The 24,003-nt window shown below is 34.5% G+C and overlaps 1 protein-coding gene and 1 long non-coding RNA gene across 4 annotated transcripts in view; one reads left to right on the forward strand and one right to left on the reverse strand.

Moving 5' to 3' along the window:
* Positions 1–24,003, reverse strand: part of CDK13 (cyclin dependent kinase 13) — a 122,613-nt gene that overhangs the window by 9,356 nt on the left and 89,254 nt on the right. For both annotated transcript variants that reach the window (XM_043463537.1, XM_043463536.1), the window contains exons 8-11: positions 13,419–13,520; positions 13,248–13,325; positions 4,183–4,299; positions 3,479–3,610 (exon numbers count right to left, since the gene is read on the reverse strand). In XM_043463537.1, the coding sequence (XP_043319472.1) occupies positions 3,479–3,610; positions 4,183–4,299; positions 13,248–13,325; positions 13,419–13,520 (429 nt within the window). The remainder of the gene's footprint in view (positions 1–3,478; positions 3,611–4,182; positions 4,300–13,247; positions 13,326–13,418; positions 13,521–24,003) is intronic.
* Positions 1,258–22,214, forward strand: LOC122438556. 2 transcript variants are annotated; one of them, XR_006268586.1, is made up of 7 exons: positions 1,258–4,847; positions 6,885–7,044; positions 9,827–9,886; positions 13,227–13,358; positions 17,670–17,776; positions 21,272–21,355; positions 21,891–22,214. It is a non-coding gene; the product is annotated as an uncharacterized LOC122438556 (long non-coding RNA). The 2 variants fall into 2 exon arrangements; XR_006268587.1 differs by lacking the exons at positions 9,827–9,886; positions 13,227–13,358 and having other exon boundaries at positions 1,261–7,044.

The raw sequence follows: 24,003 nt of genomic DNA on the forward strand, positions 1-24,003 counted from the left end.
AAACGGAGTTAACAAGACAATCTACCTTGTGGAGTAGAAGTAAATGCATGTTAACATATGTAAGCACCTGGACAGTGCCTTTCACACAGCAAGCATTATATTCATATTTCATCATTCAGAAAGGTAGTTTGAAAGTATTTTGTATTTAATCATATCACAACATATTTATTCCATTTACAGTTGATCATATTTATCTTATGAATTGTTTAAAGCCTTTTACTAGCTTTTAAGGAAAAATAACATTATAGACTAGCTGCTAGCCTAATCCACGTTTTAGCAAAGTGCACTATTTCATTAACTACATTAAAAAGTTTGACAGGATATCTAGTAAAATTAATGAAATTTATTTTTAATATCATACTCATTTGATTATTCCTAAAAAACTGTTAACAAGAGTTTAATACATATGCCATTTCCCAAAGGAATACCAATGCCTTTCTTTATAGTTCTCACCTTCACATTTTACAATTTTAACTACCATTACATAAGAAAATAATAAAGAGATATGTTATACTATGTATATAGCCTTTTATTTAAATATCACATCAATATCATCAAAATTTCAACCCGACTGCTTTAGTGATGTAACTAACAAAGATAAATCCCATAATTTATTACTGGTTGAATAGAATTTTCACCAAAATGTGTACTAACATGTTTATTTTTAATGGAAAAATATAGGCCAATGTGTTCTGATAAAAATTAAATCAATTTAGGTTATGTGTTTGACAGTATGAACAGAGTTTCCTACAAGGTTATGTGGCAAATATTTTCCATAAATCAAATGGGATGCATCTACAGTTTCAAGATTCTGACAAAAGCATATATTTTTAATATGTAATAAGACATGCAATTTAACAAATGCATTAATCGGTTAAGTAGCACTGAAATTACATGTTGACTTTCCAAGTGCAAAAAAAGAAAAAGTAACAAGTATAAGAAGTCATATAATAAATATTGGTAAAGTTCTTTGGTTTATTCTCTCAAAATTTGAAAAAAGTAAATGATTAATGACTGGTTAAGCAATCTTTTGCAAGTCATGTGGTTTCTAATTCTTTGCTGTCAAGAAAATTAGAGAAAGAACCTTAAGTTGACATCTGAAAGGTCATTAAAATAATTTTTGATGACAGAGCACTGTGATCTTCGGGACATAATATCTAAGAAGTTCAAAAAACTCAGTGATTTAACTATGACAAAACTCCATCCAGTCTCAAATGCTTATTTTAAAAGGGTACTTAGAAAATTTTTTAAATTACCATTAATGTGGAACTACATCTCATTCTAGAATATGTAACATTAATTAACAGATATGCAAATCACTTGAAAAAATCTCAATTCTATTTCATTAAGGTTGTATCTCTGATAAAATCTATTATTTTTTTTTAACTAAAATATGCACTACTGATTAATTAAGAGGAAAAAGCTTTGTAGTCAGAGGAAATTTTTAAATTAAATTCCCACTCATATATATATACTTATTTTAAAGAAGTACAACAGGGTAATCAATAAAATATTTTCAAGCATAAATATATGCTACATTAAAAACCTGCAAAAGCAATGTAAGTTCATACACACACACACAAAAACCCAATGATGTCCAATTGTTGAAAAGTCTGTTCATACATTTCTAAGTGAATACTGATTAATATCAAACGCTAAGGTATTTTGATTCCACCAGATACATTTACAAGATAACTGCTGTATTTAAAAGTGTCTACAATTACATACTCAAAGTTGTATCTTTTGCAACTATTTAAACCCTTGATTTTAAAAGTTTAGATGGCAGTTTAAAATGTGCTCAATCCAGTTGTACCAGCATTTTTTTTGTGTGGACCACTTAAACCAAGATAACAATTCAGTACTACCAATAATGGGAGAAAAATTACATTACATTCCTCTTGATATGATATAGCAAGAAATACATATCATCACCCTAAGTAGTATTCTTGCTAAAAAAAAAACAAAAATACACTCCAATTACTGGTTACACTAGTTCTGATCATGAGGAAGTAATTAAAGCCAGACTGTAGAATGCTTTACAAAATAGCTAGCTCATCAAAAATGTCAATGTCATAAAAGTCTTCCCTGGAGACTGAAGAGACATGACAACTAAATGAAATGTGTGAGCTTGGAATAAATTCTTCACCCAAAAAACCAAACCAAAACAAAACAAACAACAAACAGAGTATAAAGGCAATTATTGGGCCAACTAGATAAATCTGAAGGGGAAAAAGATACAGAGTGCTAAATATGTCCAAATATCAGTTAAGTGTTGAATCTAGATGAAGGATATATGAATGCTCATTGTATTATTCTATTTTCTGTATAGAGTTGAAAATTTTCAAAATCAAAAGTTAAAAGGGTTGTACTAAAGCCAAAATTTCAAGACTGCTGACATATACTATAAGCAAAAAAAAAAAAAAATCCATGAAACAATTCAACAGTGAGTGATTCAGGTTCCTCAGCATGTCAGATGATAGATCCTTTCTGCCTTTCAAAACATCTCACAAAGGCTATTCATATACAGTTCAATAAAAAGTAAAGCCAAGTATGATGGATCTCACAGAACTGTAGTAAGACCAGTTTCATTAATTAAGCAGAAGAGTCAGGATTTGAACACCAAAACCCATGTTTGTTCATTCACAATATGCTAACTGTTATTACACAGACACACTTTGTTGTTATAGGAACAGGTTTGCTTTCATGACACTCATCATTTTCAAAATTACTAACAAAATCTCTACAAACTTTCCAGGTTCTATCAAAGAGAATGAAATGGACTGCTTTATCCCCTTTCCCAAATCAATCCTAGAGAAATTACAGGAACCACAAAGGAGCGAAAGAGTCAAGAACTCAGCCATTCTGACTCCCAAACTCTACGCCATTTCCTGCCTCCCAACCCCCACAACAGACAGTAAACTCATTCTGTACAGGTTTTTGATACTAATATTCTTTCATGCAGTGATAAGGATTATCTATTGTATAGTCTGCTAAGGAGTATTTCAGAACCTCTTTTTGTTATAGAACTAACTCGAGTTTGATAGCTGGCTTCACCCTTTACTAGATTTGTATTCTTGGGCAAGTTTCTTAACCTCTCTGAACCTGTTTGCATCTCTGTAAAATGGTGATAACAATACCCACTTCCTAAGATTATAAAGATTAATGTACTATACACTGAGAAATGCTTAGCACAGCACTCAAGATTTTAGCTACAGCAAGTAATATTGATAGAAGCAGTACCACAATAGCAGCAGCAGTGACTTGTTTCTAAGAGTTGAACTATATTAATAAAATTAGCTACAGGAAAGCTGCTTTTACTGGTCTGATGTTTAGCTGAACATTTGATGTGCAAATTATATGTACTACTGCTATTCTATTTATTTTTCTTTTGACTTAACTAACCACAGAATAGCTTGATAGTAACATACAGATATTATTAAAATTGTCCAAATTTTGCATACGATAAAAAGTTACTTACTCTGGCGGAGGCATTTTTGAGGGTTCCACATCCCGCAGGAACTCACACTGAAGAGCCTGCTCTGCAGTGCAGCGCTTACTAGGATCCAAGGCGAGCATGTAATCAAATAAGTCTAGTGCGGCTGCAGGAATACTGGCGTGAGAGGATTACAAAAGTCATGCGAGTGCTTTGACTCAAGTTTAATGTTTCTGTAGGAGCTTAAACATTAGCATTTTGTAACATGTTTGCAACAGTTTATTCCAATAAGTTACAAATCTGCCTTTGAAGAACTGCTATTTTTTACATAATTTTGTAAATTATTCTAAATAATTTGAAAACTGGCAAACAATAGTGTATTTACTACTCTGTGGGCAATTTGCTGTTTTAACATTAACTAAAAACTGAACAGAACAGTTTCCTACAACAAAATAAAAAACTGAATTCAAGTATCTTGAAAACTGTTTCATTAAAATTTTAAATGATATTGTTAAACTTCTCTCAGGTAAACACTAAATCAAACACACAACCCCAAATAACTGATTTCACAATGATGGTGAAATGCTTACTTGCATGTAGCAAAGGGACATTCAAAATTAAATGATATAGTAGAATTGTGATAGGTCTACCTTAGGTCAACAGAGGCTAGAGTGACATTTAGAATTCTAAAGAAGTAACTTTGTAAAAAAAATCAATGCAATATGGATGTTTAAGCATCCCCTTCTTACAAAACAAATTCTTCTCTTAACTTTCGACGATATTGCTTCTTTGGTTTCATGGTGTTGAAATACGGTAGTTTGATGACATCAGGCCACACAGCAGGACATGGACTCCCACATATACGGCTAAACAACACACAAAAAGAAGTACATCAATATAAACTACATGGAAAAAATAATACATACAACTGCTATACAAAACAACTCCTTTTTAAATATACAAAACCTGAAGTTCTGATATAATGTATAAAAGTTTCATTAAATATTTTAGTCATCCCAAATAAACTGTTTTAAGAATTTCTTTTCAGTGAATGCTTCTAGCACTCTATAAATATCCCAATTTCTAACAAGAAAACCTTCATATTTGCAAAATCAAATCTTAAAGACACAGGTAATATTCAAAAGGTTGAGCATATTTGGAACCAAAATTTTAAATGTTTATACCAACTGAGGAACTAGAGTTTAGTATATGTATTCTCTGGTTTTGCAGGTACCTATCATTACCACTTCTCATGAATATAATGAAGTCTGCAATAACAGCAGAAAAGATTTCCTACACTGAAGACACTAACTAAACCGTATAGACTGCTGCTGAATTTGATCAACTAGAGAACCCTAAAAGTCACATTCCTGAAACACAGTTCTTCAATTTCAGTAGTGCCTCTAATTTCAAGGTATTTAGAACTTTTAACTGCTTTGATCTCTGTATCTTGAAATCCCTCACTATTCTTATAGTAAGTCCTTCATAAACTAAAGAAATGCTGTAACAGATAACTCTAGCTGATAAACATTTTAAAATGCTTTGGTAGTATGTAGATGAAAAACTGGTTAAATATGCTTAACTCAAGTATATTGAATCTCAAGAATAAATGTGTATCTTATGTAAAATTACCAGCTGACCTTCATATATAAAAAGAAAAGGTCCATGCATCACTGACTCAAAAGTTAAAATATTCTACACATACATAAATACATGTACTAAGGTACAGAAGCAACTGACAACTAAAGTTGCCATTCTTCAGCAGACCTTAAGATCACTAATACATTAAAAACATTTATACCAGATGATGGGAGCATTTTTAAAGCTGTGTCACTGAAACTGTATTTGTTTCAATACAGTTTAGGATTTTTGTATATCCAAGCTTTTAAGATCTTACTCTTCAATATGCCTAGCACTTCTTCCTTTCAATCTCATTCTCACAACTTCCTCAAAAGGAGAGAAGGCCAAACTCAGGAGCATGGCTCTCTATGATCGGGTCCCAAATTGTCTTCCTCATTCTCATCTTCCAATTCATCTCTCCACAGGCCAACCACTCCTCCATGTCTTTGTTCATACTCCTTTTTCCTAGATTCTACCTAGCTGAATTCTTTTCATTCCTGAAGATGTGCATCAAAAATAATCTACTTACAATGTTTTCTGTATCCTCACTGTCCAGAATAGGCACTTTCTACATGCTCCTGATTTCTTTTGACACTATTTCATCCTGCTTTACATTTTAGTTGTTTACATGACTTTATCTTACTAAATTATGGTAACAGAATCACTCTTGCACTTTCATATACTACATAAATATAAATAATCAATCCCTCGCAGATTGATGTGCACCATAATAGAAGCATAAAATACACTGGAATAAAGAAAATTAAGGATACTTTTAAACTACAGAAATATAAGAAAATGTACTTGAGTTAGAGAAGAGATACAGAATTTTGCCTACAACTCAAAGGATAAGTAAACAATAAACAGGTGGGAAAGGGAATAAGAGAAATATGTTACTGGCAAAGACTAGTGCACAGGCAAAGTCATGAAAATAGCAAAGTATAAACATTCGGGAGGCAAATCAAGGAAAGTGGTATAGGTGGAATTTGGGGCTACAGAGGTTTATTTGGAAACACAGACAGGGGTAACACAACAGTCTTATGAGGCAGATTGCCTAACTACAATGAAGACAGACTCTGAAAACAAACTTTAGACCTAAACGCTATCTGTGTGATATTGGTGAAACTGTGCTGCTTAGAATCTGTTGCTCTTTTGTAAAATGGAGATTCATTTTATTTCAGAGCTGTGAAAGTAAATGATCCAGCATCTGGCTCATTAACAGCCTTATAATAGAAATCAGCTTCATTATCTCATAACTAAAGACTTTTATGTATTCTGGGAAGATAGTTGACTGGGAAAGTTATCTAACTGGGAGCAGCATACAGGATGGAACACACGTTTCTAAGACAGGGAAAACTTTTAGAAATTAGGGGAGCAGACATGACAGCAATTGATAACTGCATTTTAGCAAAATCAGTGCCTGATAATCAATTAGCTATCCCTAAATCATTTCTGAAGACATTCTGAAATGCATCATATGCTAAATCCCTAAGTATCTGAGATCTTTTATGGGAATCTATTTTGATCTGATTTCTCTATTCTGATGTCAATATCATATGAAATTCGCTTTACATTTTTCTTAAGACAAGACAAACTCCACTATGTACTCATCTCTCTAGTTATCCTTTTCAGGATTTCCTTACAGATGAATTGTAGAATCAGTACTGTCACATTCCGAAAGTAAGAGAATCCTTGTTGGGATTCAACACAGCTGCTCTGGATTAAAGAACTGTGATCTTTACAAAGCTTAATGTTTCAATTTTTATATTTCCTTTGGTTTTATACAAGCATCTCTCATTTTACTACACTTCTCATTTTTTAATTTAAACAGATTTCAAGTTTGTGGTAAGCTTGCGTCAGCAAGTCTACTGACACCATCTTTTCAACAGCATTTACTCACTTCATGTCTCTGCGTCACATTCTGGTAATTCTCAGTTATCTCAAATCCTCCTTCACAAGAAGTTTACAACTTGCTCAAGGCTCAAACGATGGTAGGTACTTTTAGCAATATAGTATTTTTAAATTAGGACATATACACATAATACTATTGCATATCTAACAGACTACAGTATAGTGCAAATATAACTTCATATGCATTGGGAAACCAAATAATTTTGTGAGTCACTTTATTTTGATACTCACCTTATCATGGTAGTCTGTAACCAAACCTGCAATAGCTCCAAAGTTTACTTGTATAAAGTTCTTCAATTAGATTTGTGTTTCTTTTTATGGGGTTTAGTGTCATTTTTTGAATGTGTTCCTATCCCTATTGTATTTCCTAAGCAATAATTAGAAGAGTTTTGTTCATGGAAATAGTCAAAATGTGGCAAAAAAATTTTTAGAATGCCATCTGAGATCCTATGGTTCCTAATAGTTTTTTTAAATAGTTGTTTGTTTGAGGCTTTCCAGGTCTATTATCACATAATCTATAATCAGAATACATCTGTTATTTTTTCAAACATGTATTCTTTATCATTATGGTACGCTACATTATGTGGTAATTTCCAAACAATGTTAAAATGCTAACGATGCTACACAATATTTGGTAATTTTTTGGTTTCTGATTTTAATGGGTTTTTTGGTTTCTGATTTTACTTTCATTGTTTACCAGTGGGAAGAATGATAACTTCTGGTTTGAGAAACACAACATATGGTAAAGATAGTAACAGACAGATACAAATTCACACATACCTCCTGCTAAGAAAGCATTAATTTCTTTCTTTTTACTTTGGGTTTAATTGTTGTGACTTTCAAATTTCAAAAGAACGCTTCTTTAGTTCTATCAGTTTGATTTTTAGAAACTTTATGTAGCCATCATCTGCATTTTTTTACTTGGGTTACTAATATCATGAATTATATTAAGAGATTTTCTAATACTTAGTCATCCATACATTCAAAAGAGGAATATTTCTTGGGCCTAATCAAAGTACAAGTTTTTAGCATAATGCTGTATTCTACTTTTTAATTGGTCTACATCAGCAGTTTGCAAAAATGGGGTCCCCTAGACCCTTCAGGGGTCTGGTAGATCAAAGATACTTTTAAAACATCATTTACACTTTTCAATGTGTTGGCTTTGCACTGACAGTATTAAGCCAACGGTAGAAAACACTGGCACCTTAGCATGACTTGACGCAGAGATGCCAGACTATTAGCAGTACATACTCTTCAACACCACTTGATGGGGTAGGGAGGGTTTTCACTCAAGAATGCACTTTTCGTTGAAGCAGTAAAAATTATTGTTATTAAACCCTAACACTTGAGTGTGTATCTTTTTAATATTCTTAGTAATAAAAGAGAAGATACATAAAGCACTTCTGCTGCACAAAAAAAGTGACAGTTATCTTCAGAAGCACTTGTACAATAATTGAGTTGCAAGCTGCTGCTTTTCTCATGAGCCACCATTTTTACCTACAAAAAGAACTATCAAACTATGGTCACTGACTTGGGTATCTGCCAGACATTTTCTTATATAGGAATGAATTCAGCTTGCTACTTCAAGGAAGGCAACTGAAGTGTTGTCAATTATAAAATTCAAGCTGTCAGGAGAAAGTCTAAAATACTAAAAGACTTATGTCTGTACTGTAAACCTAAAAGCTTCAAAATAAATACCTAAAGGCTTTTCTCATGAGATTAGTGTCATAACAAGAACTATAAAATGAAATGTTACATTTAGAAGATCTGCTCAATTCAGTGATCCAATATAGATTAAGTGACCCACACATGATGTTACAAAAGCATCAGGGATAAAAGACCCATTCAGAGTATAAGATACACCAATGGGTTTCAATATATTAGAGTACAAAATCAGTGGTTATAGACTGAATATTACAAATAACCTGCTTTAAAAAAATAAAAAAAACTGCCACTCACTGCAGTTTCAATGAAGAATATGCACAATTATCTGAAAAGACTACTGAAAACATCATATCACAGATGTTTATCCATATGTTTATTAAGCCAGACATGCAAAATTTATAAAAATGTAAAAACAATCTTATTCATTTCACCATTTATTTTAGTTTGGAAAAATATAAACTTTTTACAATTAAAATGTTATGCTAACATATTGTTTTAAAATGAATTAATAAATATTTTTAATTCTCAGTTTAAATTTCAATACATATCATCAACATAAACAAGCCTCTGGGATTTTTCACAATGTCTAACAGTGTAAAGAAGTTCTAAGACCAAAAAGATTAAGAAATCTACAGAATTTTTTATGCTACCAATTTTTATGCTACTGATTTTATAAAAGTATACATGCTTCACTTTTTAAAATACACGCATGTCCCTTCATTTCCAATATTCTGGAACAACCAAAGCCTATGCCTTTAAAGTTTTAAAAACTTTACCTGTGTGACCTGAGGCTTTGTGTATGTGTAGGGCAGGAGAGAGGATAGATTCTTCTCATTCCAAATCTACTTTCTTCCATGATTAGTTTTTTATTCCCTAAGCAGTATACATTGTGTGAATAAGGTTCTTTCACTGGCTGCCAGAACACTTAAAAGTGTGACTCTCATGTAGAAACATTTTTGCCCTCATTTATCCCTTTTTTGTCCCCACCTATGTTTTTCACTCTCCTTGCCATTACTTTTCAATTTAAGCCACTTATCATAGAATTTTTGTAATATGCCTAAAGCATTTTCTGGAATCAGGTGAAGTACAAATACTTCACTACAGTGTAAAGTGACCACTACAGTGTAAAGCTTTTTAAGACAGATTCTGATTAGTATTATCTTCCTTAATACATTTATATCTATTTGTTCAATGCAGACCCTAGAACTCATCATTCCTGAGGCTTCAGACTGGGGAAACATTCCAACATTACTGCAAGTAAGATAAGGGGAACAGTGTATATTAGCAAACTTACATTTATTTAATTTTTACAATCCTAAGCATATTATCTGTCCTGTTTTACTTGTGAAGAAAGAAACTTACAGCATTATGGAACTTACCCTAAGTCACAAGAGCAGGAAGTAGATGAGATGGCATTAGAGCCAAGGATTGCATGATTCCAAAGCCCACCCCTTTCAATATATTCTGCTGCCTTCTTCAAATCAAGGAGACATGTCTCTTTTACCAGAAATGCCCCCTTTTCTTCATGTTTTAAAAATAATTAGTGCTATAAAATCAAATTTGAAGCATTCTTTTTCATAATACTTGATATTTTACCAAAACCCAAAGACATTTTGAAATATATAAAGTAGAAAATAAAATAGTCCCCTCTCTACCCCCTTCACAAGTCCATGTTCAGATTAACAGATCCAGATTCTTCTGATATGTTTAATTTGTCTCCTGTATATAGGATCAAACCAATCACAGTTTCTGTAAAATTGATCTTCTCGTGTGACAATGTTGCTTTTCCATGTCAGGATCTCCAGATCTACTATCTCCTTTTTAATAAGTGTAAAGTATGCCACTAACGGAATGAACTTTCTATTTCCATTCACAAGATAATCCAAACACACTCATGCCTGAGGACCATGACTTTTCTGTTCACTCAAATCTCTACTCAAATGATACCTCATGAAATTTTCTCTGGTACCATATGTACTACCTTCTATCCTTTCTACCCCCTTACACTTATCACCACCTGATACATTTTATTCTTTGTTTCTTTTCTATCTCCCCCAATAAGAAAGCAGAAAAGTATGTGTGCCAGTTACCAGGCACTAGAGGATACAATTCCCAACCTCTGCTGTATCCTCCGTACCTAGTAACTGGTACATAATCAGCGCTCAATACATACTGTTCAATTAACTCCTTGATTTGAAGTGCCCTCTGTATTATATTTTAAGGTCCATATGAACTTTCTTTACTTCTGGATTTCCCATATAATTCCACTGATTCACCTATGGTATCTTGTGCCAGCACAAAATAGTTTTAGTTACTAAAATTTGGTTTTAACATATGATATGCCAAATTGTCCCTCTTTTAAAAAAAAATTTTCCTGGTTACTTTCAGGTTCATCCCTCCAGATAAACATTAAAATCAATCAGTGTTCAAAAAATGTCCTCTGAAATTCTGATTAGGACTGTAACGACTACTAGAGGATGAACTGCCATTGTAAAAAAAAAAAAAAAAAAGGCTTCCTAGTCAAAAATAAGATATGCCTCTCCAACACTTAACTCAAATCTTCTTTACCATTGTAGGTGAAACTGGTTAATATTCGTAAATAATCTTTAAAAGCTATTTTTCTAAGCTATTTCCTTCAGAATATATGTATTAGTATATATACCTCTACTGGGTTCACTTTTCTAATACTACTAATTAACTTATCAGTATCTCTAAAACACTCTTAAAATAATGATACCACAAGTTAACTTTTTCTCATTCTTACCTTTGCTTCTAGTATTTTACCAATAAACATGATTTAGTCAGTTTGTGATACATATTTTTATCAAACATAGTAAGGAAATATGCCTCTACACTTACTTAATTAGGAGTTTATAATTTCAGCAAATACCTATTCAACAGCTATCAAGATAAACATACTGTTTTTTGTCTGTTAAAATGATGAATTATAATAAAGGAATACCTAAAGCTAAAACATTCTTGTATTTTTAGGATGATCCTACTTGACTTTGTAATTTTTAATAAAACATTAGATACCACAGGCTAATCAGTTCTTTTAGAATTTTTATATTAATGTCCTGTAGAAATTTCTCAGGCTTTCTTCATTAATTTTTGGTGTTTGTGTCATAGTAACTAAAGCTCCAGGAAGTTTTGTTTCCCACATAGTATAGAGAATGAATAGTTTCTAAGATAAAACTACTTTGATTCAAATCTCAATTTTGCCACTTGCTAGTTTAGTTGTACGACTTGGAACAAATTCTTCACCTCTATAAAGTTCAGTTTTATTAACTATAAAGACAAGACACAACTGAAGTAACTCAGGTGAATTCTTAGAACAATATGTGCATCATGTATAAACTAAATAAATATCAACATCATTGATAGAAGCCCCAGTATCCAATCCAATTAGGAACAATATTTGGCTAATAGAAAAAAATGGGTTAGAAGAAATCATTACCAAAAGAAAAAGAAAGGTACACAGATACATGATTTAAACATTTTATTTTAACTAAAAACATATAAATGTATATTTCCCAATGTTCTGACACAGAGCCATGGCCTTCTCTTTCAAGAGAGGATTCACTGAATGGGGTTCTACATTAGCTTTCTTGCACAAACCACAGCCATAACGTATCATCAAGGATTCCAAGCAATCTGATTATTAAATTATTCTAAATTTATATGCCTTTTCTTTCTTATAGTACCCTGCACACACCTTAATAATTTAATAGCAATGTTAAGTCTTTGCAAAGCACATCTGTCCATAATTGAACATATGTACAATAATAGAATATTTGTATATAAAATTGGAAACAACTCCCTCTTGGTCATCGTATTCTTCAACTGCTGGAATAAATACTAGTCTTAAGTAGAGTAGAGAGTGATAATCTACTAACTGCAAATATTCAGTGTGCTATGTTATCAAGCTAGTAGTATTTACAGATGGAACAGAGAGCACCAATTAGTGCAATAAGTCTGCTAAAGGGGAAGTTGACAGTATATGGGTATTTTTGTGTCTTATACCAATCTTTCCTAAAAATTTTCAGCCATATTTTCAAACCCTCATGCAAATCTTACAAGTTGGGAGTTCATATTACTATAAATAAGAAAACCAAAGCTTTTTTTTAATTTATTTAAAATATTAGATGAAGAGAAAGATGATTACCCTATGACCAAGGTCCTACAATAGGCTTCAAACAATGAAGACATATGCTAGTGAGTACATGGATGCATTTCAGTGTGTGCATACATATACAGAAAAATATAAACATGTATGCATATATGTATATAAAAGAGTATTTCTTTCTAATATCCCCAAATATTAATTCTTCCATACTCCACACTCTGAAAAACAGCATCTACCATTCATTCTCTCCTCCTTCATATTTACTCCTCCTTCCCAGTCTTATTTTTAGGGCCTCGAACATGTTAATTTAATCACAAGATATGTATGGACTTTAAGATCCTTAATTTTACTAGAACAATCATCAGAGTGCCTATAATATAGTTTCTCCTCCTTTCAGCACTCATTATCTTTAAACAGAAATGTGATATTCGCCTAGAAACACAAGCCTGAAATTTTTTTAATTTCCTACAGATACTATAATCACAAGCTTACCTTATTAATTCTAGTTGTGCAAGCTCCTGATTTGCTTGAAATATAGGTTTTTTAGTGAAGAGTTCACCAAGGATACATCTAACAGGAAAAAACAACCATGATTACCAAAAGGTAAGATTTCACTTAATTTATCAAAAGTTTCAACTGAACTATTCAGGAAACCTATCTTACCCACAGCTCCACACATCGATAGCTGGTGTATACCTTTCTTCTCCCAGCAGCAGTTCAGGTGGACGGTACCACAAAGTGATGACTTTGTTTGTATATGGCCGACTAAAAAACAGAGACAGCACTCTTTAGAGTTAATATGTGTTAGAATAAGAGAAATTCTCTTTGTTGGTGCTGCTGTTTACTCATTAAGTTGTGTCCAGCTCTTGCAACCCCATGGACTGTAGACAGAGGCTAGGCACCTCTGTCTATGGAATTCTCCAGGCAAGAATACAGGAATTGCCATTTCCTTCTCCAGGGAATCTTCTCAACCGCTTCCCAGGGATCGAGCCTGCAACTCCTACATTAACAGGTGGATTCTTTACCACTGAGCCACCAGGGAAGCCCCCAAAATTCTCTTAAGAAATATTATTTGGCCAATCAAAACCATCCTACAATCCTAACTAAAACCACTTTCATCTGCCTTCATACATGCTATGATATCTAACACAGGATCATAAAATAGATCTGAAGGCAATATAATTAACTGAAAAATTCCATCAATGTATTAAAAAAAGTCATCTTGTTTTAACTGTAATATGGACAAAGAAAGATCTATATATCAACATAACTGTTGGCAGATTGATCTTCACCAAATCTGGCAAATTACTAATGTGTGGCAAGATACAGTTCAAACTGTAACCACCTAACGAAGTTTTCAACTGGGCATATCTTCCATTGACAGTATTTTATTTATTTTAACCCATTTTGGTATGTGAACAGAAAGTACAGAAAGGTAAACTGTAGTTCAGTTCAGTTCAGTCGGTCAGTCGTGTCCGACTCTTTGTGACCCCACGGACTACAGCACGCCAAGCTTCCCTGTCCATCACCAACTCCTGGAGCTTGCTCAAACTCATGTCCACTGAGTCAGTGATGCCATCCAACCATCTCATCCTCTGTCGTCCCCTTCTCCTCCTGCCTTTCATCTTTCCCAGCATCAGGGTCTTTTCCAATAAGTCAGTACTTCACCATCAAGTGGCCAAAGTACTGGAGTTTCAGCTTCAGCATCAGTCCTTCCAATGAATATTCAGGACTGACTTCCTTTAGGATGGACTGGTTGGATCTCCTTGCAGTCCAAGGGACTCTCAAGGGCCTTCTCCAACACCACAATTCAAAAGCATCAGTTCTTCAGAACTCAGCTTTGTTTATGATCCAACTCATACATCCATACATGACTACTAGTAAAATCATAGCTTTGACTGGATGGACCATTGTTGGCAAAGCAATGTCTCTGCTTTATAACATGCTATCTAAGTTTCTCATAGATTTTCTACCAAGGAACAAGCATCTTTTAAAATTTCATGGCTGCAATCCCCATCTGCAGTGATTTTGGACCCAAGAAAACAAAGTCACTGCATCCATTGTTTCTCCATCTATTTGCCATGAAGCGATGGGACCAGATGCCATGATCTTAGTTTTTGGAATGTAGAGTTTTAAGCCAACTTTCTCCCTCTCTTTCATCAAGAGGCTCTTTAGTTCCTCTTCGCTTTCTGCCATAAGGATGGTGTCATCTACATATATGAGGTTATTGATATTTCTCCCAGCAATCTTGATTCCAGATTGTTGCTTCATCTAGCCCAGCATTTCACATGATGTACTCTGCATATAAGTTAAATAAACAGCAGACAATATACAGCCTTGATATACTTCCTTCCCAATTCGCAACCAGTCCATTGTTCCATGTCTGGTTCTAACCGATGCTTCTTGACCTGCATACACATTTCTCACAAGGTAGGTAAGGTGTTCTGGTAGTCCCAACTCTTTAAGAATTTTCCATAGTTTGTTGTAATCTACACAGTGAAAGGCTTTGGCATAGTCAAATAAAGCAGAAGTAGATGTTTTTCTGGAACTCTCTTGGTTTTTCGATGATCCAATGGATATTGGCAATTTGATCTCTGGTTCCTCTGCCTTTTCTAAACCCAGTTTGAACATCTGGAAGTTCATAGTTCATGTACTGTTGAAGCCTGGTTTGGAGAATTTTGAGCATTACTTTGCTAGTGTGTGAAATGAGCGTCATTGTGCAGTAGTCTGAACATTCTTTGGCACTGCCCTTCTTTGGGATTGGAATGAAAACTGACCTTTTCCAGTCCTGCAGCCACTGCTGAGTTTTCCAAATTTGCTGGCATATTGAATGCAGCACTTCCATAGCATCATCTTTTTTAGTATTTGAAATAGCTGAACTGGAATTCCATCACTTCCACTATTTTTGTTCGTAGTGATGCTTCCTAAGGCCCACTTGACTTCACACTCCAGGATATCCAGTTCTAGGTGAGTGATCACACCATCGTGGTTATCATTTCTGTGTATTCCTGCCACCTCTTCTTAAATCTCTTCTGCTTCTGTTAGGTCCATACAATTTCTGTCCTTTACTATGCCCTTCTTTGCAAGGAATGTTCCCTTGGGATCTCTAATTTTCTTGAAGAAATCTCTAGTCTGTCCCATTCTATTATCTTCCTCTATTTCTTTGCACTGATCACTGAGGAAGGCTTTCTTATCTCTCCATGCTATTCTTTGGAACTCTGCATTCAGATGGGTTGTCTTTCCTTTTCTCCTTTGCCTTTAGCTTTTCTTCTTTTCACAGCTATTTGTAAGGCCTCCTCAGACAACCGTTTTGCCTTTTTGCATTTCTTTTTCTTCGGGATGGTCTTGATCACTGCCTCCTACACAGTGTCATAAACCTCCATCCTTAGTTCTTCAAGCACTCCGTCTATCAAATCTGATCCCTTGAATCTATCTGTCACTTCCATTGTATAAAGGTAAGGGATTTGATTTAGGTCATGCCTGAATGGTCTAGTGGTTTTCCCTACTTTCTTCAATTTATGTATTAATTTTGCAATAAGGAGCTCATGATCTCAGCCACAGTTAGCTCCTCATCTTGTTTTTGCTGATGGTACAAAGTTTCTCCATCTTTGGTTGCAAAGAATATAATCAATCTGATTTCAGTATTGACATCTGGTGACGTCCATGTGTAGAGTCGTTTCTTGTAATGTTGGTAAAGAGTGTTTTCCTATGACCAGTGTGTTCTCTTGGCAAAACTGTTAGCCTTTGCCTTGTTTCATTTTGTACTTCAAGGCTAATCCTGCCTGTTACTCCAGGTATCTCTTGACTTCCTACTTTTGCATTCCAGTCCCCTATAATGAAAAGAACATCTTTTTTGGTGTTAGTTCTAGAAGGTCTTGTAGGTCTTCATAAACTGTTCAGCTTCTTCGGCATTAGTGGCTGGGGCATACACTTGGATTACTGTGACACTGAATGGCTTGCCTTGGAAATAAACAGAGATCATTCTGTCATTTTTGAGACTGCAACCAAGTACTGCATTTCGGACTCTTGTTGACTATGAGCGCTACTCCATTATTCTAAGGGATTCTTGCCCACAGGAGTAGATATAATGGTTATCTGAATTAAATTTGCCCACTACGGTCCATTTTAATTCACTGATTGCTAAAATGTAGATGTTCACTCTTGCCATCTCCGTTTGACCACTTCCCAATTTTCATGGACCTAACACTCCAGGTTCCTATGCAATACTGTTCTTTACAGCATCAGACTTTACTTCCATCACCAGTCATACCCACAGTGTTGTTTTTGCTTTGGCTCTATTTCTTCATTCTTTCTGGAGTCATTTCTCCACTCTTCTCCAATAACTTACTGGGCACCTACTGACCCGGGGCTCTTCATCTTTCAGTGTCATATCTTTTTGCCTTTTCATACTGTTCACAGGGTTCTCAAGGCAAGAATACTGAAGTGGTGTGCCATTCCCTTCTCCAGTGGACCATGTTTTGTCAGAAGTCTCCGCTATGACCCATCCGTCTTGGGTGGCCCTACACAGCATGTCACATAGTTTCACTGAATTAGACAAGGCTGTGGTCCATAAGATCAGTTTGGTTAGTTTTCTATGATTTTGATTTTCATTGTCTGCCCTCTGATAGATAAGGATAAGAGGCTTATGGAAGCTTCCTGATGGGAGAGACTGACTTCAGGGGAAACTGGGTCTTGTTCTGATGCCTGGGGCCATACTCAGTAAATATTTAATCCAATTTTCTGTTGATAGGCTGTGTCCTCTCTCCAATTCAGGTTTATTCTGTAAAGAACCACTGGCAATTGGTAAGACACTTTATCATCTTCTAACAATGAAGACATATATATGTGCCTTCACACACATACACATATATCACATAGTCTTTAGACCAATTCTAAATATCTCCTTCTTTCCAGATATCCTCCAAATCACAAGGACACAAAAGCTGTATCAGGAAATTCCCCAGAACGGCTGTATTCCAAGCCAAGCCACCTAAGGTCAGCTTAAACTTGGACCAGTCTGGGTAAGGAAAAAAAGGAGCATATGGTTTACAAGCAATTCCCTCTTGCCGACTGACTGTAGGTCTGAGTTCCAAGCAGCCTGCTTCCACACAGCCAGATTTCTCCAAATAATTTAAACATTTATACTATAAGGCATTGATCTAGACATCACAGCATTACCACAGTTAGGACTATAGTAACAGTGTGCCAAAGCCAGGAAAAAAGAATACTTGACCTTGTTAAAACAGAGAAGATGGTCTGTTTTCAATAGCTAACGAGCATTAGATTTTTCTAACATTACTAAATTACTTTCCTTAGTGATTTTTGCTTGTTTTTACTAGCATCACTTTGCACAATGAGGAAGTCTCTTAAACTCTAGCTATTCTAATTAAGCTGGATTTAACCATTTAAAAATATGTTCACCTCTTGATGACCTACGTCCTTTTAAATTTGAAGTTCCTTCCGATTTTACTCTCACTCAAACCTATACCTCTTTTAAAACATAGTGAAAGATCCGTCTCCATAAGGTCTAATCTCTTTTTAACAACAGATTTATTTTTAAAGAGAGATTTATTTTCATATTCTTAAATTTACACCATACTTACCATTGTATTGAACTACTTTGTTTTCCCTATGTTCCAAGAAAGTCAAAAGGCCTCAGAGGCCATTCTTTATTATGAACCCCACAAACTAAGCCGAGAACAGTGCTGGACATACGGAAGAACTTTTAATGTATATGGCCCCAACTTTAGGTGACATACAAGAATTAGCTGGTGGCAGAGGGCAGGCAGAGGGCAGGCAAAGTATTAGAAAAACATGACAAGTAATTTTCTAAAACATTTCAAGGGTCTGTGAGCATATGAAACCTGTGGTCTTGTTATCTAGGTACAACTAGTCTCAAGAAAAATGTTTAAATTAATTTAAATGGCCAAGTAAATAGTTAACTTTTCATCTTTTATGTTTAGAAATGTTTTTAAATGTATTAAAAAAATAAACAGGTGAAATATGTGGAAAGATTATACAAACTAAGGTTAGTAAAGCTCATATTTAAATGAAAGATTATTTTACATAGTTTAAAAAGAAACAGATCCAAAATGGATCTGTTATTTGTGTAAGCCCCACACCAGCCAACCAAGACTTAATATCTAACCTAATTGCAGATTCAAGCCATCCCAGAAACTTCATCTTAATCAATCAGTCTGGAATTTCCTGGGCAGCACTAGTGAGGTAATCTGTCACATAGACACCCCCGCCACCCCTTAAAGGAAAACAATCTTGCTACAACCAATCTGCCTTCTGCTAGTGTAACCTCCTTGTCCCTGCCCCCTCTGCCTTTAAAAGTCTTCCATTTTGTACAGATCTTTGGAGCTCCTTTCTACTTGCTAGATGGGATGCTGCCTGATTCATGAAGTGCTTAATAAGCCAACTAGATCTTCAAATTTACTCAGCTGAATTTTGTTTTTTAAAAATAAGGAAGAAAGTGAAAGAAAGTGAAGTCACTCAGTCGTGTCCGACTCTCTGCGACCCCATGGACAGTTGCCTGCACCAGGCTCCTCCATCCATGGGATTTTCTAGGCAAGAGTACTGGAGCGGGTTGCCATTTCCTTCTCCAGGGAATCTTCCCAACCCAGGGATCAAACCCAGGTCTCCCGCATTGTAGACAGACACTTTACCATCTGAGCCACTAGGAAAGTAACAATACTATATAAGTTCTAGGCAACATCCAGAAAACAGTCATCTTTAGCAGTTTAAATTAAGAGTAGTTCACTTTTTTATTAACTCATCAAATTCAGAAGTGAAAATATTTAATACCTTTTCAAAAATGATTAATAGAGACTAGTGGAATATACTTCCAGGTATACAGCAAAAGAATTTAATGTATACCAATTAGCAGCTTTTCCAAATATATCTAAATGCTTAGTTTTTGTCAGAAGAAAAATTAAAACTATGTAAATACTGGAAACATTTAACTGTAAAATCTGACATAGAAAGTTCAATTTTCTGACTCTGCGACCCCATGGATTGTAGCCCACCAGGCTTCTCCGTCCATGGGTTCTCCAGGTAAGAATACTGGAGTGGGTTGCCATTTCCTTCTCCAGGGGATCTTCCCGACCCAGGGATCGAACCTGGGTCTCTCGCATTGCAGGCAGAGGCTTTAACCTCTGAGCCACCAGGGAAGCCCTATTTAAAACACTAGTATAAACTATATTGTGAAAATTCCTTCCTTCATGAAGTAAATATTCAAACTGATGTATACATTTTATAAAACAAAGTACCATCCCAGCATTTCTCTTTACATTCAATTAAGTATCAACAGAACAGAGATCAAAGATTATCAGTAGTAGATTCCAACACTACCCTTAAGACTGGGGACCTTAGGGACCTTGTGATGTGGTTATGGTCTTCCTTACCCTACTGCCCCACAAGCAGCACTGTACTTCTAACAAAGCAAGCACTGCCTTAACGGTCGCCTGTCTGGTCTAAACAGGTAAAAGGCAAGGCAGATGATCAGAGCAAGATTTTAGGCCCTTGATGTATTCAGAGATTCTGGATAATCCAAAGTAAAATTCACAAACCATAGTTGATAACTTTGTTAAAGGTTCTCTTAAGAAATGAAAAAAGAATCACATAAAGGGAAATAACTAAATAAGCTCTAAAATACTTCACTTTTCCAACAATACATAAAGTCTACACTTAATTCTTTTAGAGCATAACTTATATGAGGAAAACATGGAAAGAGTTCAGCTAAGTAAATTCACTGTATGACCAAATGTCATGTATCCTTCAGAATCTACTACATAAACACCTACCAAAATTACAAAAGAAATCTGGGATCTATTTCTAATACCAACCCAGCATCTAAAGTCAAAAACCCAGGAGTCATCTTTGATTCCCTTTTCCTTCAAATCTCATATCTAATCTATCAACAACTCTGTCAACTTTACAACTGAATAGATCCTAAATCCAACCATTTCCCACAATTTCAAGGAAATCTGAGTCACTGCTCACTTTGAGTGTGAGCCACTATTATCTTTTCTCTGGTTCTCCTACAACAGTCTCTTAACTAGTTTCCCTGCCTCCATTTCTAGCCTTCTTCCCCCATTTTTATGGTTTTTAAGCATAAAACCAGGTCATATCAGTCAGCTGCTTAAACTGTCCAGTGATTTCCCACAGTAATTAAATAAAATTTAAAATTTACCTCCGGTGATAAGACTGTAACCTGGAGTACCTATTACACTGGGAAAACATCTTGGCCCCTTAACTTTGCAAGTCTGTTCCCAGGCCTTGCAGTTGCTGAGTTCCTTCTATTTGGAATGTTGTCTGCCTAGATCTTCATTAAGTTATTATCTTCTCATCACTCAGGTCTTAGCTCATTTTTATTTCACAAAGAGGTCTATCCTACTGTTTTAGCTAAAATTACCCTAGCAGCCCCACCCCACACTCACATTGACCCTTCAGAAACTATTTTATTTGCCTTTTAGTATTTAGTACTTTAAATTCTTTCTTCTATCCAATAGGTTTGAGACCAAGGACTTGGTCAATCTTCTAAATCACTTAATACGCAGCCAACAGGTATTACCTGGGTCAGTGTTTGGAATATAGTAAGTACTTATTAATATTCTTAATCAACTGATTTATGCCATAACTATCAATATATAACAATAAACACAATCTTTTCTTCATGCTCTTTTCCCATTCCCTTCTAATTTTATCCCACTTTCCTCCTTTTGATATTTTCTTAGAAAAATAAATTTCTATATCATAAGATTGCTACAGAAAAATATAAGTAATTTTTTTTTCCAATTGCTGTCATCTTAGGATCACTTATACATTATTACACATGCAAATTTAGAAGTCCTATAAATACCTATGTCTTAACATAAAAGGAAATTTATTATCTTGCAAACCTGCTTCCCATTTCCTGTCTCAGCAAACAGCATCACTTATGGCAGAGACTGCAAAGCTGTTTCCTAAAATCTGTTCTTCCTTTCTTTGATGGGAGCTGCCCACCTACACTTCATCTCCCATCCTCACTGCAGTTAAGTATGGCCATGTGCCCAAGTTCTTGCCAAAGGAAAGTGAACACAAGTACCATTTCTAGCTTGGCTCACAACACCACTCCTTTCTCTTTTCTAGCTTCGAGCTGACAGACATGATGACCGACTTGGAAGGCATGTGAAGAAAGACAGCAAATCTTCCAATCTGAATCCTTAAATGACTGTGTGAAGCAGAGTAAACAGTTAATCTAATAATATGGTAAAATACTCTCAATTTTGCATCAAGGTAAAGTAACAACTATTCCAGATTACCGAGGGAGAAATACAAACTTCTTATTCTTTAAACCACTGAATTTTGAGGTTCTCTTTGTTATAAATTTAGTTTATCCTAATTAATAAGTCATTTATTCCGTTCCTTAAGCAGAAATCTTACCACAGGGGTGAAGGCAGGAATATGTCTACCAACATGTCAACCATCAAATTCTAATAATTCTGTATCTTATGATGAAATTCATCTGCATCTTTACAACAGCTATGCCCACTGCCTAGTTTAGCTATGATTATCCTACCGAGGTTTATTCAACAGCTTTATAACTGATTACCCTTGCTTGCAGGCTTACAAGGTCAATCTACCTTCTAAAGTGCAGCCAAAGTGATAACATAAAATAAAATGCCGATGTTTACACCTTCAATACACACTGCTGTCTCCAGGAGAATATCCACACGAGACCTATAAAATTACTTGGTTCTTGCTCTGACTACACTCAACTATCATTTGCCTGAGAAGGCTGAGCAAATGCTCATTTCTAGAGCTAGGAGATAGAGCCTGGGAGAGAAGAGAAACGGCAAAAGAACTTTAAAAAAGACAGGGGTGTTTTAATTACATTTTAAATGTTTTAATAAACATTGTAAGTAAGCTTTTTAATATATTTTTAAAGTTAATACTGACCAGAGACAACGAAAACAATTGTTTTATTAAAATCAAAGAAAAACTCATGATAATTTACGCAGAACTTTCACAAAATTGTGTCATGCCTCAGTTTTACCTTAGTGCTTAATGAGGAAAAAGCAAAAATAAAGAAAGTATGCAAACAGGACTCTAATATAACAGAAAACTCAAAGGTAGGTGGAATTAGCAGAGAATAAGACCAATCTTGAATTACCCAATTTAATAATCATTTATAGTGTTATCAAGAGAATATTTCATGGTATGATCAGGATATTGTGTTTACAAATGTAAAAACAAAAGTGTAAGACACTGAAACTGTCTTGAAACTAGGACATTTAAATTCCAAGAAAGCTAAAGTACTGATGTGAAAATGAAAATAGATCATCCAAACTTAGACAAATAAATGAAAATCCAGAGTCCTCCAGAGTCCTCAAAACTAAACATTTAGAACTTGGTCTACTGGTTTGGCTACTCACAGTCAACATCCTAAAGATGGTTTTGTTTAGATCACAAAGAGAAAACACAAACTGAAGTGACACCACACATCTGACGATTTTTTTTTTTTTGCTTCATGGACTAAAAAACCTGTGGTATTGACATGTCTACCCAGTCTTTTCACACACACACAAAAAAAAAACAAATTCACCTCTACTGAAAAAGAACATGATTGAAAAACATACAGTGAGGTTCTTAGTGTTAGAATAAATTAATACTTTAAAACACTCCTAAAAATAATTTTTTTATTTCAATTTATTCCAACAATTAAATTCCAAGCAATAAATTCCATAATCTAGCAGACAGACACACATAAAATCCCTCAGACATTAAATTAGAAAACAAAAAACAGTAACTCTAACAAGCTGTTACTCTCAGATGGCTAGAAACTAACTTTGTAAAAATCCAGAAATAATGGTCTCAACGTTGAATATTCTGATTTTCAACTTCTACTGAATATCTTCTATAAGTAAGTCTCATTAACAGTTTTTGAAAAAAAAAAAAGCAGACACTATTTTTTTAGTCCACTAAGGAAGTAACAACACCACCACTTATTTTTCAAAGCTTCTACTTTAATGTGGTTAATAAGATAATAAACTGTAAAGTCATCAGACTTATAAATAATTTTCATGTGAAATCACGGGTAATTTTAAATATTTGATGCTATCAAAATATTATTAGATAGATAAGGTGTTTTAAGGGAGATTCAGAAATGGAAGTATCACACAACTTGCTGGAAGACTAAATAAGTATATTTTATCTGGCAAAAGTAAAATATAATATTTGAAAGTCCAACAACTAATCTTAA

Source organism: Cervus canadensis, chromosome 3, assembly GCF_019320065.1.
Source record: "Cervus canadensis isolate Bull #8, Minnesota chromosome 3, ASM1932006v1, whole genome shotgun sequence".
NCBI lineage: Eukaryota > Metazoa > Chordata > Mammalia > Artiodactyla > Cervidae > Cervus > Cervus canadensis.